The sequence below is a fragment of the Magnolia sinica genome, chromosome 4 (genome assembly GCF_029962835.1).
Source record: "Magnolia sinica isolate HGM2019 chromosome 4, MsV1, whole genome shotgun sequence".
Lineage (NCBI taxonomy): Eukaryota > Viridiplantae > Streptophyta > Magnoliopsida > Magnoliales > Magnoliaceae > Magnolia > Magnolia sinica.
Window position 1 is genome coordinate 29,571,004 of NC_080576.1, and position 19,967 is coordinate 29,590,970.

At 38.5% G+C, this 19,967-nt stretch overlaps 1 protein-coding gene across 7 annotated transcripts in view; it reads left to right on the forward strand.

Moving 5' to 3' along the window:
* The first annotated feature begins 6,569 nt into the window (after window positions 1-6,569).
* The window catches only part of LOC131242933 (ENHANCER OF AG-4 protein 2-like), a 99,516-nt gene continuing 86,118 nt past the window's right edge, over window positions 6,570-19,967 (forward strand). For all 7 annotated transcript variants that reach the window (XR_009169767.1, XR_009169769.1, XR_009169770.1 and 4 more), the window contains exons 1-5: window positions 6,570-6,961; window positions 7,203-7,279; window positions 11,318-13,609; window positions 13,716-14,235; window positions 16,680-16,788. Coding sequence is in view for 3 of the 7 variants with exons in the window: in XM_058241914.1 (XP_058097897.1) it covers window positions 6,851-6,961; window positions 7,203-7,279; window positions 11,318-13,609; window positions 13,716-14,235; window positions 16,680-16,788 (3,109 nt within the window). In the remaining 4 variants the exon portion in view is untranslated. The remainder of the gene's footprint in view (window positions 6,962-7,202; window positions 7,280-11,317; window positions 13,610-13,715; window positions 14,236-16,679; window positions 16,789-19,967) is intronic.

Below are 19,967 nucleotides of genomic sequence, written 5' to 3' on the forward strand. Positions count from 1 at the left end.
ACGATAGTGAACAACGGGACTTACTAATTTCATAATCTCAAATCAGGAAAAGAAGATATTCAAAACAATTGCAGATCTATTGTAATTTGTCACAACTAACTACTAAAAACTAAAAATATTCCTTAATAAATAACTAGAATCCATGAGGTTCAATAAAAACATGAATCAAAGCAAAGTAAACATCCCAATCGCGCTACAAGCTTTACCTCTTACCCCTAGCTAAGAGGTTTAGCCAACCACATATATAATTAAACTAAGAACTCTTAAACAAACCAAAAAGATCAACTAAGGAAGAAGAAGAAAGCTCTTGGACGGTGGCTCCAACCTTTTACTCCACTCCTTGAACCCTAGAAGATGCCTAGGAACGTCCTAGGGACTCATATATTATATTTGTGAATCCCCCTCTTACGCACCGACTTGAAATTTCCGCAAACCGCTTCAAATTACGCAATCTACGTCGGCCATGTGCAATAACTCTGCACGATTTCGGTGGCATCGAAATCATATCTGCATCTGAAATTGTATGTGCAGAGTACTTAGGCAGCAAAATTTGCCATCGAAATTGGCTTCGGTGGCACCGAATTAAGCTCAGGTGACACCGAATTAAGTTGTTTTCTTACTGGATTGTTTTGTGCACTTTCGATGGCATTGAAATTGGCTTAGGTGGCACTGAAATGTGTTGTTTTTCTACTGTTTAACTTGTGCTTTTGCCAATCTTTTTTCTATCCTTTGTACTTAGTTTCCTTGGATCTTTGGCATGAAAATTCTCCGTTCTTGGTCTCCTAAGATTCCTCCTTTGCCTTGTTGGTGATTCTTGAGCACTAAATTTATGCTTTTAGCATTCTTTTCAATCCAAGCTCTTAAATACACCTTGCAACACAAATATGTATAAAATAGGATACTAAGCATTATCATGTTCATAAAACTAAGATATAAATGGGGGATAATATGTAATATTTGACCCTCAACACAATCTCCAACACCATTTTGCTAGTCCTTAGCAAAGTATGCGAAAAAATATTTTAAAAACCATTGTATAATTTTCATAAGCTTAAGAGGTTTTAAAAACAATCCATATAATAGAGTTTTAAAATGCATCAATGTTGAGCATTATTCTCTCCTAAACTTCAGCATTCGGTAAACTTCATAATCAAGTTCAAAGCATTAATCCTCCAATTAGAACAATTTCAAACATTGAGTTCCATGAGTGTATAATGAAGTCTAGATTTATCACAATCAAATGTTCAATTCTTCATTTTCATGATAACATTGATAATCAAAAGAGCATTCAGGACAACCAAAACCTAAACCGAAACTTGCCTTATAGTTCAACGTTTTATGCTTCCAGCTTTTGATTTTTCTATTGATGGCTTTCACGCTATGTTCAATCTTTTCAATGAACTATAATAGGTAGCCTTTTTCAACGACAACTGTTTTTTTTTTTTAATAGTTGCGTATTTATATATGTTTTTTTCTTTCTTTTCAATTCTTCTCATTAACATAATGGACAAATTCCCCAGGTCGATTCCTTCCATGCTTAATAAACATCAAGTTAAGAATTCAATATCAAACTAAAACTTTAATGTGAAAACTAGATGTGACATGTGAAATCATGACTTGATCAATGTTTAAAATTTGTAATCATGGATTAATAATTCAAACTTAACTTTGACATCTAACATATATTAAAATCCAAGAGACATAAATCATCAACATTAAGTATCTTATACTTCTAAACTTTGGATTATCTTTAAAATCACTTAATTTACAGAAATTTCAAAAAATTTCCAAAGTTTTTCATAATTTTTTTTTTTGCTTAAAGATTAAGAAAGCACTGATTAGTGTACCTAATCCACACTCCCTACCTAAAATCTACATTGTCCTCAATGTAAAATATGTGAGCATGCAATGCATATGAGGCAACGAAAAGAAAGGAGTAGTGATGGGAAGATAGTACCTGAAGAAGGCGAATTGCAGTTTTTTCAAAGTTCTTAATGTGAAGACGGGTTAACACAACGACGAAATAGATGATAAGCAAACCATCCTAAATAGTGGAAAGCAAACTATCCTAAACAGTGGAAAGCAGTAAACCTAACTAGAAAAATAGGGGAAAACTACTCAGTCATGCCATAAGGTTCCTCCTCCGGCCAGTATCTTCATAAATTCCTCAATAAGTTTCTCAACAAGATCATCTAAAAGTCCTTTTTGCAATAGGCTTGGATGCCCTGGAGCATGAATTTCCAGAGAAATTTATGGACCTCGGCATAAAGTTTCTTTTTATTCTCCTAAGGTGTTTTAAAGTATATATGATTCACCTGTGACAAAGAAAATTTCAGAGTTAGTACAACATGGTGAATCAGAGACTATAAGTAGATAAAATTCAGAAAAGTTCTCAGTAGGTGATGTAGTCTCAACACACTCCGAAGTTTCAGACTTCAGTTCAATTTTTAGCTCATAATCCTTCTTTAATGGTAAGTATTCAGGATCTGTGAAAGGAGTTGCTTCAGAATAAGGGTTCTCTCGGTCAGTAACAACTACCGAGGTATTGTTTTGCATGGCATCCATTATTTCTTTTATCATGGGATCATTTGAATCTGCAAGGTATACTAAGTAATCTTCCAAAGAGTTGAGAGAGTCAGTTGAGAGGGACTCATTTTCCACATCGAAGTCTGTGATGATATACCCAATGATTCCTTTGTTTTCTCTTAGAATATAGGGAAAATGCTATCTTGCTTTTCACCTTGGTGAGAGTCAATTGTCACCTAATACATCTCGCCCTGTCTTGTATAGGTAAATTAAAGATTAGTAGGTGAAGAATTGATGTGAAGACTCTGTTCATTGATACTACTTAGTAGGGGCATTGTATCATCAAGGGAGTAAAGCTCAGATGGTGGCCTTAACTGAATGATTTCAAATTTCAGAATCATCTCGGACAACTTATCTATCTCCCTAATCATATCATCATTTAAATTGGGCGAGTGGGCCGAGCATGCCTCAAAAGAGTCATGTGATTCACTTGGAAGAGACTCTTCCTCCACATTTAAATCAAACGTGTCAAATGGGTGGAGTAGATCATTATGGTCGACAACTTTATGTACCTCATGATCACTTTCCTGAGCCATAATTGAAATCGATTCCAGTGAATCTTGGGCTGTAGACTCATGATTATCATCCCAATACTTGTCATCGTCTAATTTAGTACAGTTCACAAGTGGGATGAGATCATTTTCCTTACATTGTTTTTTTAGGTTGAGTTAAAGATCGAATAAACTAGCTTCTTCCTCCTCATTGAAGTCAAGTGTGCCATGCGATTGGAGTGTGTCAGTATTATTATATTTGAAAGACACCCATGTCTCTTGATCATTCATTTGGACAGTCATCGAGATCGACTCTTCTGGAAATTGAACCGTATGCTCATTAACAGGATCTCACTCCTCTTTCCTAATTCCAGTGCCCTCCATAAACTAGTTAAGATCACTTTTCTCATATTGTGTTTCTGAATTGGGTTGAGGCTAGAGGCTAGGATAAACTAGCCTCCACTATCTTATCGAGGCGCGATTCAAGCGCTTCTAATGTTTTTCTAATGCCTACAAGATAGCCTGTGTTACTCTGAAGAGAATCATCTTGGATTGTTTCTGGTTGGATTTTAAAGGTAGAGGTTCTAAGAGAATTGTCACTATGATGTATTGCTGATTCAACTTCCCAATATTGATGTTTCCACTGATTATAGTCGTATGGGTCATAGGTGGGAGAGTCTGATAGTTGTTGGTACATATTATTACCCATAATATAATCACACATTGTTTTCTTCTTGTCTGATGGGTAATAATAGTTCCCACGTATACCATGCCGACATTTCTCGCTTTTGTTAGACTAGCCTCTTACATCATTAAAAGCAGTTGCTTGGATGAGAGTAAATGGGAGGAATTTGAAGTAAATGGGATAGGAGGTGTGTTTGGATGTAAATAAATGTCACTAAATGGAATTGATATTAAATGGGCTGATTTGAATTCTTTAAGGAAGATGAGATATTTGGAAGTAATTGGTGTGGATGTCTTTTTTGGCTCCCTTTTAGAGTCACATGAGTTAAAAAAGGCACCATTGTGCTCATAATCCATTGTACACATGATACATCGATGATGCTCTGAAGTAATCCAATTATCAACTGAATAAATAAAATTACACTAATAGAATGATTAAAACCATCCAAATGTTGGCCATATAAATGGATGGTTAAATAACATTGTCAAGTTGCTTGTTTGTGATCCTTACGTTTGTGGCCCATTTGAGGCTCAAAATTTTCTCTTTACACACACACACACACACACACCAAACTATATAATTCAATGGGCTTATTACAATCATTCTATCATATAACACATATGTTCGTTATTTTGGGATGTTAAAGTTGATTAGGGATATCACAGAAGTTCTTAAGAATATGTGAATATATTGAAGAATTCCAATATATTCCGGTTCCTTCCTTTTACTCCCATCGAAATGGTATAGTTTGTGATGTGAGTATAATAATGAAATAAATTTCATTTATCTCCTTTCACAAACTCTCATAAGAGCTCAGAAAAGATTAAAAGACTGGACGCAATTTTCCAATAACATAGGAGCTCATACAACTAAAAGCTTTGTGAGGTCCACTGCAATGTACATGTGACATCCAATCCGTACACCAATTTCAATGGCTCATTTCATGATTCAAGCTCAAAATGAAGCCATATCCAAGATTCAAGCAGGCCACACCAAAGGTAATGGTGAGGATGGGAACACCCCATTAAAATCTTCCAGGGTCCGCTGTGATATTTATATGTCATCCAACTGGTATATAAGGTTATTCCCACCATGATGAATGAAAAACATGAATATTAGCCTGATCGCAAGCTTATGGAGGCCCAAGAAAGTTTTAATGGCTGGAGTTCAATCCCGAGTGTTTCTCGTGGTGTGGCGCACACAGTTTTGGATATGCATCATTTACTGTACACTGTTCTAAGGTGAGCTAGTGCAATGGATGGACAAGGCCGATGCCACACAAACATCATGATGGGCCACATAGCTTTTTGGGAGCTGATTAGGTGATACTTGGGTAACAGGTTAATGGGTGTTGCCTTAACCGTGGGGCCCACCTAAATGCATATGTTGAATATCTATACTGCCCATTAGTTTTTACAGCCTATTTCATGGCATGGTCACAAAAATGAAACATATTCACTTCTCAAGTGGACCATGCACTACGGATTGAATGCCCACGGTTAAAATCTTCCCGGATCACAAAAGTTTTAAATCAAGATAAGGTTTGTGCGTCCGGGTGACCTTATCAACCTGTTGGATAGCAAGTAAAAATTAAATCAACATAGGTTTGTTTTTCCCCTACATTGCGGTCCATGAAACCTTATCAACCTGGTAGATGGCGAATAAAAATTACAGAGGGGCCTCAAAAATTTTTAATGATGGGATGACAACGATTTTCTGTGTTGTGGATTACTTGAGATTTGGATGTGCTTCGTGTTTTTTTTTTTTTTTAATTTATTTTTTAAATCACACTCTATAACAAGCTAGGAAAACTAATGGATGATGTGTACATACAACACATACATCAATGCAGGCTTATAGTATAGTCCAACACCGGCTAACAGACAGCTTGGTCCACTTCCTACTCTTGGTGGGAGTAGAATTAGGTGATGCCCGAGCCTCACCCAGGATGGTGGGGCCTTTACCGTGGGGTATGCATCCACACGTATATCAGTTTTTTTCATATCAAAATATAGTAGATCCAAATCTCTGGTGGACTGCTGAAAGGAAAAACGGTGATTGAATGCCCCACCCTTAGAAACTTCCTAAGATCCACCGTAATATTTATTTGTCATCCAATCTTCTGGTGAGACCAAACAACTAGACGTAGGAAAAAACAAATACTAGCTTAATTCAAAACTTTTATGTCTCCTGGGAAGTTTTTGACAGTCACATCACCAATGCTTCCTATCACGTGGTTCACCTAAGATTTGGATCTCTTTATTTTTGGCCTTGTGCCCTAAAATGATAGGCTTTATTTTTTATCATGTGCCCTAAATTGATTTGGAAAGATGGATGAGCGGCGCAGATACATGAATAAACACATCAAGGTGGGCCCCACCTCAAGTGGACTAGACCATAGGCAAATGACTATGCCTATCATTAAAATCTTCCCGGGTTGAACCTAATGTTTATTTGCCATCCATCCTGCTGATGAGGTGACACATACCTCATCATGAACGAAGGAAAAACATAAATGTTAGCTTGATCTGAAACTTTTTTTGACCAGTAAAAAGTTTCATGGTCAGTTATTACTGTTTCCTGTGGTGTGGTCCACCTGATTTTTCGATATGCTTCATTTTGAGTTTTGCACGTAAAATCAGATGAAAAAACGAATGGACGGTGTAGATATACAACACATACATGTAGGTGGCCCCACTGTCAGGGAATCGCCCGGTAAGCCCGGACTCACCTAATCCGCACCCGTACCGTAACAGGGGCGGTAGGAAATTCGCATCCCGACTAGCCTCGTATAAGAATAGAACCACAAACAACATCACGTTAACCACGGTTGGAAAAGAGGTCGCCACAGCTAACCAGGGTCAGGCGCCTGACCTTCTCTCTCTGTCTATTCAATCACCGCCGTTGGAGTGCAATCTCTCCTTTCTGACCGTCCGATTCATGCGCCACAGCGACCTTGCTCGCCGGTCTCTTTCGTCACCGGCGTCCCTGAGGCTGTAAATCCCACCCCGCGTTATGAGAGCGGTCTGATTGTAAGATTCTTGGGTTTTCTTGGGAGAACGAGGTTCGGACTAGGCCTTCTTTCGCCATGGCTCCCTTTCGTAGAAAGGGAACGAGTCAATCCAAGGCGAAGAATCTGTGGAGTCTGGGCGATCTTGTTCTCGCCAAGGTTAAAGGATTTCCCGCATGGCCCGCTAAGGTACACATTTTTCTTTTATTTTTTCTTATTATTATTATTATTTTTTTTCTGAATTTTATAGCCATTGTTTTGTGCGTGATGGAATAATTAGGGTTTCTGTATCGTAAGCATGAAAATTTTCAGTCATCTGATCAATAGCCTCGATGGTTGAAATGTGTTCGAATTCTTTGATTTACTACGTGAATTGGATATACGAGGAGGTTGTTTAATTCATTTGTTTCATGGTTGTTGGGTTCTGCAGATTAGCCGGCCTGAGAATTGGGAGCGGTCGCCTGATCCTAGGAAATATTTCGTGGAGTTCTTTGGAACTGCCGAAATGTAAGTATGCTATTTACGGGATTGATTTTTAACCGATGGGTGGTTTGATTGGTTTGTTTCATTTATCGACTGTTTCGTTTAACATTTTGTAGCTTGAAATTCAATCAAAATTTTCACTTGGGCAAGTTGAATATTTGTATTTCTGGGTTTTTATTTTTATTTTTTTAATTTGATTAATATTCGTGCCTATCAAGCTTCTTCGGCATTGCATTATCTATCCTTGTTCTCAACTTCCCCCTTTAGCTAACACACACACACACACACACACACACACACAGTAGTTGGGCTTAAGTTCAGTCTTGGGAATGATAATGTTTTCACGTGAGCAGTATTTGGTAGACATGTTTCCTTTGCTATTATTTTGCAACAATCTTTTTTACTTTTGGTCCAAGGCTGGTACACGTGTGTGCCTTGGTGCCAGCTTGGGTGGCTATGTATATTACCTGATATGAGGGAATTCCATGTGCCTGTGTTTGCTTTGTTCTCAGCAGCTTGTCTGGCAACTGAACTGCCATGACCCTCCATTGCTTGCTTGCTCTTTGAGGTGTGTGCTTAGTAGTTGGGCTAGGGGTTAGCATTGGGTGGGACTGTGTTTGCTTGTTGGTGCAACCTGGTTATCTAATCAATGAGATACCGACATTGAATCACAAAGAAGTAGACAAGAATTACATGCACAAGAATCTCTGAGAAGAGAGGGAGAAGTAACTTTATTAATATCATTTTTTTTCTTACAATGCTTAAGAAAATGTCTCATACTTGGAAAATTTTGGAATGACTGACTCCAACCCCCGTTTACCCTTTATAGACCCTAAATAAATCATTAATGAACCTCCCTTCCCCTCCCCTCCACTCCAACTAAGAGATTGATTTCAAATAAATCATAATTTATTTCAAACCAATCTAAACTACCTAAGATGGCAAAAGCCTAATAATAATAAAAGCAAATGTAAAAAAACAATCCTAATTACATCTTTAAATCAGCTTCATATCCCCCTCATATCTTCAATCACATCTTTAAAGTATCCCTTGTATCTTCTCCCTATTTGGGGTGGCATGGTTGTTCAACAATTCAATGGGAGATTTAGTGATTGAATGTTTTGGTGGGCCGTTCAAGAGTCAAAAGGGAGTCTTGTGGATAATAAGCCCATTTGGTATGTTATGGGGCATGTGGAGGGAGAGGAACCAAAGATTTTCAAAAACAAGACATCAATGGAAGGATTCACCATGTGATTGTAAGTTGGGCATTATCAAAGTAGGAATTCTGATGCTGGTCGAAGGCTGATCTTTTAGGAGTTGAGAGAAATTGTAGAGACAATCTTGAAGGCTTTTTTGTTGTTGTTGTTTTTTTTTTTTTTTTCTTCTTTTGTAGGTTATACCCTACGAATTTGTATCTTTTCAGGCATGTAGGTTATGTGATGAGAGGGTCTCATGATCTAGGATCTAGATTCTCCTGATTGTAGTACTCTTTTGTGAAATTAATAAACTTGTCAATTCTCAGAAAAAAAAAAGAAAAAAAGAAAAAAAAGAAAGAACTTTTTATTAGGCACACAAGATGATTTTACATTGGACTCGTGTCCATACTCCATACACATAGAGCTGGGCATTTTAGATCTGATCCGGTGGATCCGACCCGATCCGACCCGATTCGGACCGAACCGACGGTCTAGAACGGTGTGGATTGGGTAGTTCCATTCAGATCTGAAATCTTTTCGGGTCGACTTCGGATTGGACCTAATCCGACCCGATCCGATCCGGTATTTGATCCGATTGGATCCGATCCGGCCCTTGCTCTCAATGTAACAGCTACTTCAAAGCTCTAACATGGAGAAGATACCACCGGCGGGTGGTAGCACCAACTAGTGATTTCTATAGCGGAAAAAATGCAACAACCATTAGATGCATCAAAGCGTATACAACTCCAGAGCTGCTAATTAACAACAAGAATCTTAGTCATCAAAGCATACAAGCTCTATGTCTGCCACCTTCCAATAATCAAATTCCAAAACAATATCCAAAAAAAAGAAAAGAAAAAATCATCTCAGCAATCAATCTCTCGCATCCAAATCACGTTAATTCAGAGCAGAAATTAAAAAAAAAAAAAAAATCCAAATCAAATATCAAGAGAACTCGAATAGCAACTACAATGAAATGATACTCCCATCAATCTACAGCAATAGCTGAGAGAGAGAGAGAGAGAGAGAGAGAGAGAGAGAGAGAGAGAGAGAGAGAGAGAGAGAGGAACGGTGATGTACCGATGGAGCATCGATAGCTCGACTGACGATTCCATCTTCTACCAACTGGAAATGGAACATATATTGGATTTCTGAGGTAGGGTTTCCTTTCTCCATTTTGGGCGGAAAGCAGAAGAGAAAAGGACACCTGGAAAGGAGGAGAGAGAGAGAGAAGGAAAAACGATTGAAAAAGAGGGAAAAACGAATGACAGCTTACTTTTCTTGCTTTTCTTGTGGTGTATCAAGTGAAATCAATTAGATCCAAAACTCATGTGGGTCATACCACACAAAACAGTGGGCATTGAATTCTTGGCTGTGACAGAAGTTCATACAGTTTATCTGAGTGGTAATAATTCTATGAACGGTTTGGATGGCCTATAAACATCATGGTCAGCTCCAGGAAGGTTTCAACGGTGGGCGTTGTTGTTTTCACTGTTTGTTGGTGTGGCCCACCTGAGTTTGGGATTTGACGATTTTTAGAATCCTATCTTACTGTGTTCTTTCAAAACAGATGGACGGAGTGGATTTGTCCTGGACATCTTTGTGGATCCCACAACCCCGGGCTCAGGGGTCACATGCAATCCGCTCCCCAATAGTTATTTTAAAAACGGTAGTGGCATGTCAACTGTACATGTGTCACAGTTGCACTGCTATCCAGACAACCCAAATTGTAGACCAACTGTGGATGAAGCAAACAACCCAAAACCGACACGGATCAGATGATCCTAACCATCTGATATATATTATTATTATTATTATTATTATTATTTTCTGCCTCTCATTGTCGTACTTTTAGCCTTCTATTTCGTTGCTGTTAATTGGATGGTTAGGATTGCATAGTCAATGCTGTTTTAGAGAAGTGATCCATCCAATTGGATGGTCTGGATAGCGTAAACGAGCTCACTTGTGATGTGAGGGGAGTCGCTCTCAATTTTAAAATGGTGGTAAACCAACAGGAGTTTAGGACATAACTTGTTTGACAAGATAAAGTTTATACGGATACTCCCGCTCCGTATGACACTTGATACACAGGCACTCCAATATTGCACACATGGTATATAATAACTCACATCTGTACCGATCCGAACCTAGCCCAATCCGATCCGACTCAGTTTTCCTGACCGAGTCGGGCTCGAATCGGATCAGACAATCCACATTTCGGGTCGGTTCGGGTAAGGGGACCCAAACTCGGTAATGGATCGGTTCGATTTCGGGTCAGACCAATGGGATTTTGGATCGGATTGAGTTGGCCCGGATCCGATCCGATTCGGACCGATGCCCAGCTCTACATACACATATGGGAAGCTCTGGGTATTTTAACTTTGGGGGGAGGGTTAGATTCTGATGGTACTTCAAATTCAATTTCGTTACTCTTGTAAGAAACAATATGTACCTTGGATGTTGGCAAGTACAATCGAAGAAATTGTTGATTTTTGGATGCCCTTGTTGATTTCTCTCTTACATAGTTACATGATCTTTTGTGAAGCTAATAAGGAAGCAGATACATTAGTCACAGAGGAGTTAATTGGTTAGTGATTTCAGTGGCATCATCCTGTTGCCATAACAGAAATGGAGCATGAGTATGGGGGAGGGAAGGTGTTGTCTTTGTGTTTTTTTACATTTGCTTATTTCATTTCTTCTTTACATTACACAGTCTTTGTATCTCATGTGTCACTTTATTATCATCAACTAAGTATTGTTACTAATAAGAAAATATATTCTGGGAGAAGGCTGAGTTCTTACAAGCAGAACAGAGAGGCTAGCTAGCATACTAACGAATTTTCTATAATATTTCCTTTTTATGCAGTGCTTTTGTTGCCCCAAATGATATTCAAGCATTTACTAGTGAATCAAAGCATAAGTTGCTGTCACGGTGTCAAGGTAAGACTGTTAAAGATTTTGCCCGTGCGGTGAAAGAAATTTGCAAGGCTTTTGAAGAACTACAGCAAAAACATCCAGGTGTTTCTGCAGAGGATATCAACAGGACAACTGTTGCTCGTGGGGTGTGTTCAATTGATGATGGAGGAAATAGTAGCAAACATCTAGAGCACCATAAAGCTGCTGAGTTAAAAGTTCAGGTTAGGATACCTGAAGAGGCAGAAAGTGATGATAATGAGGACCCTGATGATGGACTCCATGGGTTGGAACACTGTTCAAGGAGCTGCACCGGTTCTGTTTCTGTGGATGTAAAACATGGAGTTCTGCCTAATGCAGAACATAATTCTTCTAAATCTAAAGTGTTGTCCCTTAAGAAGGGGAATAAGACACTCCATGGAGGTGACCAGGTGGCAGTTTCCATTACAAGGCCAGTTTCTAGTTCTTCGATGGATAAGGAAGAAATTTCTTCTAGTGAAGTTATTGGTGGAAATGGTGAGCTTTTGTGTCCTGAACGTGACAAGGAAGAGATGCATTCAAAAGGTTTAGATGCTAGTAGATCAATTAGTGTCTCTCATACTGAAGGAGAGTCTCCTGTTCGCCTGGTTGATGATGGACCCAAGGGTTTTCCACCTTTGGCTGCGTCTTTATGTGCCAAAATTTCTGGTGGTGTAGAGAAGGAAATTATTAAAGTTCAGCTGAGAACCAAAGTGGTTCCTGAATTGAAAAGGAAAGTAGAGAGTGCTGAAGAAGTACAGAAAAAGATTTATGCAGATCCAAAGTCATTTAAGCTTGATAGTTCTGAGGGTTCTCTTCAGTTGCCTGAATCTATAGAACACCTAAAAGATGAAGTTATTTGCAAAACTCTCCAAAGAAAAATTGCTTCACGAGACAGTGCAAGAGAATCTTTGAAATCAGAAATAGATGCCAGTGATGCAAAGAAAGTGAAGAACTTGCCGAAGGCTAAGAAGCATTTGGCAGGATCAGATAAGTCTCCTAGACTCCATGTTTGTAAGAAGTCAATATCAGACAATGCTGATGAAGATGACAGTGACGAGGGATTATCACTAGTGGAGCGCAGGAAAAAGAGTTCTCAACTCCGAAAGAGAAAAGATAAAATTGCTACCAATGGAGATTCTCATCCTGCCAAAAGACCAAGGCATATGGTTCATGGTGATGATACAGTAAAGAGATCGAGATTAGTGAGTAGAAAGAGTAATTCTGCACACGCTTTTCTGGTCGAAAACAAGGGAGATAAATTATTGGAAACTAAGACATCTACATCATGTGTCGAGGCTGAGAATCATTTAGCATCAAGAACTGTAGTGTTAAGTGTCAGAAGCCACTTACCAAGTGATGAAGCTGCACTTCCCTCAGTGAAGCAACACAGCCAGGCATTGGAGGCTGTGTCTGATAGTGCTACTAAAGTTGCTGGAGGTACATCTGAGAAAAGTTCCAACTTCCTTAAAAACGAAAAATCAAATTCTGATTATGATAGGTCTTCTGTTACTCGAGTCTTCTCTGGACGGAAATCCTTTTTTTCACTTGGTGAAGAGGAGGATGGAGAAAAGCGTAAAACTCCAGTTCACAGGGGATCTCCAATCATGTCAAAGGTAGTGGCTTCCAATGTATCAAATTCTGTGCAGAAAATCGATATGGGCCGAGAAAGTCCCATCCTTTCTAAGTCAGAAGTTGAAGATGTCATCGTTGAAAATTTGGGTTCTGGAAGACTTGATGATAGACCTTGCAAGGATAGGATATCACCTGTCAAACTTCTGGTGTCTCCATTGCACAGTCCAAGGCCATTTGAAGAGAAGAGGCCAAAAAAAGTGACAAAGCTGCATATTTCCAGTAGTCCTGGCAAGAAAGAATCTCAGAGATCATCTTCAGAGGCTAAACCAGCCATACGTTCGCCGAAAAGCTCACTTGGGTTGGGTAATGCAGCCAAGGTAGTGGAACATAAAGCCATCCAACTGCAGGTTAAAGCATCTGGCTCTGCTGCAAAAGTGCAAGGTGGATCTTCAAAAGATTTAAGTCTGGCTTCTGAGAGCTTAAACCATTCTTGTAATCATGTGATGACACAAAGAAATATATCATCTTCATCAGAGAGATTCAAAGTTACTCCAAAGAGCAACTCACAGATGACTGTGGCGTCTGAGAATAGGCTCGCTATTGCTAGTTCAGCTGAACATGGTATGGAGAAAGATATTTTGCAAGGGGAACGGTATGTAAACTTGCGCCGGCTTAATATATGATAGTTTTTTTTTTTCCTCATTAACTACACATTTTCATGTTTATAATTTACATATAATCGCTTTGTTCAATTGCAGATTTGAAGTTTCAAAAGGAGATAAACCTGCTCATCTGTTGCTAGATTCCAAGTTCACAGATTCTGTTATGTCTATGAAACATCTTATTGCGGCTGCTCAGGCAAAGAGGCAACAAGCCCACTCTCAGGCTCTGCCCCATGGCGATGCTCATCCCGACCCTTTTCCTAGTCCACCCACCACCCATGGGAGGAGTCCCAGCCCTGTTTCTGCAATTCAATCCCTTTCCTCTGGCAATGTGATGCATCCGGCTCCAAAGGCCTTTCATGATCCATCTTTAGCATCTCCATCTACTCATGCTCATCAACTTGCATCACAAAATCAAATTGATGCTGAAGAATATGAGGGCAGAATTAGTCCAGGATTTCAGACACATGGGGATTCATCAAGTGGTGGTACTGAAGCTGCTGTTGCCCGTGATGCTTTTGAAGGAATGATAGAGACATTGTCTAGGACGAAAGAAAGTATTGGACGTGCAACACGTCTTGCCATTGACTGTGCCAAGTATGGTATCACTAGTGAGGTGGGCTGACAATTGACACTGTATATATTGTCAGTACTCTTAATTTCTAAATTATTTCTTTAATTGCTTTTTTGTTGTTAGAAATTATATAGAGTTTTAGAGGTGGGCATTTTAGAAGCTCATGGCATAAACCTGCATCCTGTCTATGATTTATCTTAGGAAACAACTAAATAATTTCAATCATCATATAACTCTCATATAACATGCAGAAACAAAAGTATTGAAATGTAGATGGTATTTGTTGTTTCCACATAAATCAGTTCACTTCATTGTGGTTTCTGTTCACTCTTCATCTGTGTTTGTGGCATGCAATGAAGGAACTTTTCATTTCTAGAATCTAGAGCAATGTTTACTGGAAAGCAGGTTGCTCGGGTACCACATATGGTGATTGGTGACAGGTATGTCGTACTCTAGTTCCTCCAATATGTGGTGTGCTAGCAGTGGGAGGGTCACTCATATGCAGTATAGTTACATATACAAATAGATATTCTAACTTATATATGAAATGATGACTGCTACTATTACAGGTCCTTAATGAATAAGATTATATTATATGCCTGGTATTGCCTGGTTCAAAGCAGAAATCTCTACATTCTAAATATAAATTAAAACGATCACGTAATCAACAATGAGAATGCAGAACCAAAATTTCAGGCCCGCAAAAATAGCAACCCAGATTACAAATGACCCATAATTTGGATTGCAATATGGAGCGGAAAACATAGGAGAGTTGGTGATTTAGGTTACATTGATCTAGAGTTTTCACTAGCTTTCTTCTTGTACCTTTTAAACTCTCCAGGGCTATAATGGCAGTTCAAAGCTCTAGCATTCGGTTATTATAAGTGAATGATCCCATATGGTTGATGTCTAAAGAATGATAAATTGTTACATGAGTTCATTTACGCCCTAGATTCTGTAACTTAATTATTTGTTACATTCCAGTTTATTATTATTATTTTATTATAAATAATTCTACCAGCAACAGTGATTTCATCTGATTCTCTAAAGTTGTGTTTGGATGGGAGTAAATGCATGGAAATGAAATGAAATGGGATGGGGTGAAATGCCTTTTTGAGCTTCCTTGGAGAGTCGCACGCATCAACAAATGTGCCACTATGCACATGTCCGCCATACACATGACATATACTTTGAAACAATTCAATTATCGGCTACATCACTAAAATGACACCAGTAGAATGATCCAAATCGTCCAAATGTCGGCCATCTCAATGGATGGTTAAAAAACATTGGCAAGTTGCTTGTTGGTGATCCTTACGTTTTGTGGCCCACTCAAGGCTTGAAATTTCCTCATTTTTTGGCAAAACTATGTATGTCAGTGGGCTTATTACAATAATTATGTTAAATATCACATATGTATACTTATCTGGGATATTAAAGCTGATTTGGATGTTCCTATGAATGTATTGAAAAATTCCAATGTGTTCCAATTCCTCCCATTTATCCTCATCCAAACAGATTATTTAGAGTCAGTGATTTAGCTTACATTGATCTACAGTTTTCGCAAGCTCTCTTCTTATACCTTTTAAACTCTTCAGGGCTATAATGGCAGTTCAAAGCTCTAGAATTCGGTAATTATAGGTGGGGAATGATCCCACATTGTTGATGTCTAAAGACTAATAAATTGTTACATGAGTTCATTTACGCCATAGATTCTGTAACTTAATTATTTGTTACATTCCAATTTTCTTTTTTTAAATAATTCTACTGGCAACAGTGATTTCATCTGATTCTCTAAAACATTAACCTGCGGCAAAGCTCCATCTGACATCTGTTGGACAGTCAAACCTTTGGAGCTCGTGGGGTTTTTAGGATTACTTTCTTGCTATCTTCCAATGGTTGGTGGTTGCTTGGTTCCATGATACTTCGAACCAGGTGCCTCTCCTACTTTGAATCGCACTCCTGTGCCCACTTCTAGCTGTTTGTACTTGCTGATATTTTGAAACAGACACATTCTGCCCCCACACCTCAATATGCTGCCGTTTTACTTCATCCTTTGTTTGTTCAGCTTAATATGATGAGTCTGCCCATAATAATATATTTCTTCTGTGAAAAAAATAAAATTCAATGGTGATACTAACATGGAACTGCTCCTCCAAGTTAGAAATCAAGCCTTGCAGAAACTTCAATGAAAAAGAAAGTTTCTCTAAAACTTAGATGTGGGCTCTTGATGTTCAATACTACTGAATGTGGAATATGGTTCGTTTTGTGCAGTTCTGTAATTTGTGAAACAGGTGCAAGAGGCGTAGCAAACTAAGAATTCTTTTATAGGATCAAAGTAAAAATAAGAATTACTGTTACATGGATGACATCATCCTTAAGACTAGTAACTTCATCCATTTTCAATGGCTAGCCCTTATGCTTAATTTCGGGGATTATGTTTGATTTTAGGGATCTAAGTATCGAAAACTCTGGATTTCATGCAGGTTGTTGAACTCCTCATCAGAAAGTTGGAGAATGAACCGAGTTTCCATCGTAGGGTTGACCTTTTCTTTCTTGTGGATTCTATCACACAATGTTCACACAGTCAGAAAGGTATTTATATTCAAGAAAAAAGTGTTGCAGTAATTGTTTTCATTTTTCCTATTTGTGGCATACTTCATGGTCTGAAAATGGTGACTGTTGATTGTATATTGTACCTATAGGACACAACACAACATTTGTATCTTGTTATGGCTAAGCATCCCAAATATTGATGTTAAAATGTTTAAATATTTTCTAAAAAAAGGAATTTATGCTAAAATAATGGAAATTTCATGTTAAAATAATTATAAATGTAATAAGAAAGAGAACTGTAATTATCAAAAATGAAAAAGAAAGAAAGAGAAATGTATGTTAAGATAATGGGAAATGCTTGCCTGCACATATGCCTCCACTTTTTTTTTTTTTTTAAAAGAAAGGTAATGGTAATTTTAAAGGAGTGCTGATATGGCGCAAAATACAGCATAAAAAAGAAAAATACAATTAAAAAAGGAAAAATACAGCTTAAAATGGAAGAATACAATCTTTCAACCCTTCAATACAGGATGCCCAATCCACTATAAAGCCCCTTGTTCAATGGAAAACCCGATCAGCTGTGTTACATGAATTTCAAAAGCATCTCCCATTCCTTTCTCCCAAATCACCTATAAAACTGCCAACAAGCTAAGCCTCCATAAAGCCTTTAATTGCTTAACAAACTCCACATCATGCCAAGCTAAGAGGAGGCTTCTAATTGAACTCGGCATAGCCTAAGAAATCTGAAATACCTGAAAAACCCACTCCATACCTAGTTGGCAAATGGACAATGGATTAAAGGATATGGTTCATTGATTCGGCACTTGCCATACACGACACACATACGTTAGGGAGCACAAGGTGTTCCGTATTCGTTACGATACGCTTGCAAAGGCCGGTATGGATAGGTAATGGCCATGACTATTACACGATACGGGGGTGAAACGAGGTAGTTGGTTTTTTAGGACCGTATTGGCCGTTACGGGGTATAACGACTGTTACCCCCATAACGGTCGAAAAACGACCACTTTTTTTTTTCCATATTTAAATCCATTTTTCTCCTCATTAAAAAAAAAAAACTTTTCTCATTCCAAAAACTCTTCTAGAATATTTTACAACAGATTTCGACCATTCTTACTAGAGTTTGTAAGATTAAAACCTAGATTGAAGTGATTTGAGCGAATAGAAGCTCTAAGGGCCATTTTTTCAAAAAATTGAAAAAGTAGTATTTATGCCTTTTGTTTGATTTCTAGTTCTAGTGTTTTATTGTGATGTGTAAATATTAGAGACATATAATTATGTTCGCAAATTCACTAGACAGTCGAATACAACACTCTCACCAAAGAGTTTACCGTTACACTACCATAAACATGTTCAAAACAAAAAATGAATACATATTTGGAATATTTATATTATTATGGACTTTCTAGATATATATATATATATATATATATATATATATATATATATAAATTTTTTGGGCAAAAGAAAATTTCCAACCGTTATCGGGGTCGTAATGGTCGTTACTCCACCGTATCGGTAATGGTGGTGACCATTACGGCCACTGTTACTGTGTCTTTGGAGATTATCCACAATCAAGACCCTTTCCCTTCTGGCTAACCAACTAAAGGCCTCGATCTTTGGGGGAGCACGCATAGAACCACACATACTAGATACTGCGTTTCCTTGACCTCACTCGGCCTTCCCAGCTTATTAAGCTCATGATAGAAGGACTAGACTTAAAAACAACTAGAACTATCCATACGCCATATCATCTGATCTTGATCCCCACTCACTGGGTGACACAATTGGAGGCCGCACACTGAGAAGCAATGCGCTACTGGAATAATGCAAGCCGTGGACTTACGAGTGATTCTCGGGAATAAAGATTTCAAGGACACTTCTCCAACCTAGATATCCTCCTAGAAACAAATATTCTCCTTGTTCTCGAGGGCATTACCTATACCTTCAACAAGCGACAACTTCACAAAGATAATCCCTTTCCATATCACTAAGGCTCTGTACGTGGAGGATTCCTTAACATACCATCCTCCCATAAAACATCCGTGCTTACTAGCAGTTGTGTCCCTCCACCTTCTCCCTTCGTCCCAAACCTCCATAGCCATTTGCCTAACAAATTATTTCTCAACCCCAAATCCCTAATCCCTGCTCCTCCCTCATCATAGGGTTTACACAGCTCCCGCCATCTTAATAAATGGTACTTGTTCTTCCGTTCCGCTCATTGCCACCAAGGTGTTTCATAACGATACCGGTGGCCATAATAGTCATGACCATTGCCATTACGATATGGGCCGTAATGGCTGTAACATCATTTTTTTTTGGAAAAAAATCTTTTTTGGCCTTGTTATGGGACTGTTATGGACCTTTTTTTTTTCCTTCCTATAATGGTTGTTGTGACCTTTTTAGCCATGTAACGTGTAACGGTTACCACTGTTACTGTGATGTAATAGCCATTACGTAACCATTTTGGCATACCATGATTGCCACAAAAAATCGTGCCTCAGCCTTCCAATCTCATCAATACTAACTTTGGGCATCGAAATAAAAACATGAAATATATTGGCAAGTTTGACAAAGCTGCTTATATGATAGTTATATGGCCCCTAAGCAAGACACATCGGTACAACCATCTTGATAACTTTCTTTCAAATCTTTCCACCACATCCCACAAGCGTTTGGTTTATTGATGCACAATGGTAGCCTCAAATAAATGGAAGGAAAATAATCCACCGTACAACCAAATGAATTAGCCAGTTGCACACGCTCCCACCTTGACGTGCAAATACCCAACATAACATTTTGAGCAATATTAACTTTGAACTCTGACACAATTTCAAAGCATCTAATCGCCATCCTCAGCTTCTCCACCATAGATGTATCGACATTGCAAAAAAGAATCATATCGTTGGCAAATTGCAAATGGAAAATTAGGATACACAACCTCTCCATAGGAAAGCCACGATACAAACCAATCTCTTGCCCAAGTTCCAACATTTTGCCCAAAGCTCAGCTACCAGCTACCACTACAGTTGGGGGGGGGGGGGGGGGCTTCTTGAACTCTTAAAGAATCCTTTTGGGGATCCATTAATCAATACCGAGAATTTGGTTGAACTGAGACACTCCTTAACCCATCCTCTCCACTTCCTTACACTGCACACCCTATATGCCCCAACATGTAGTCTAAAAATTCCCAATTC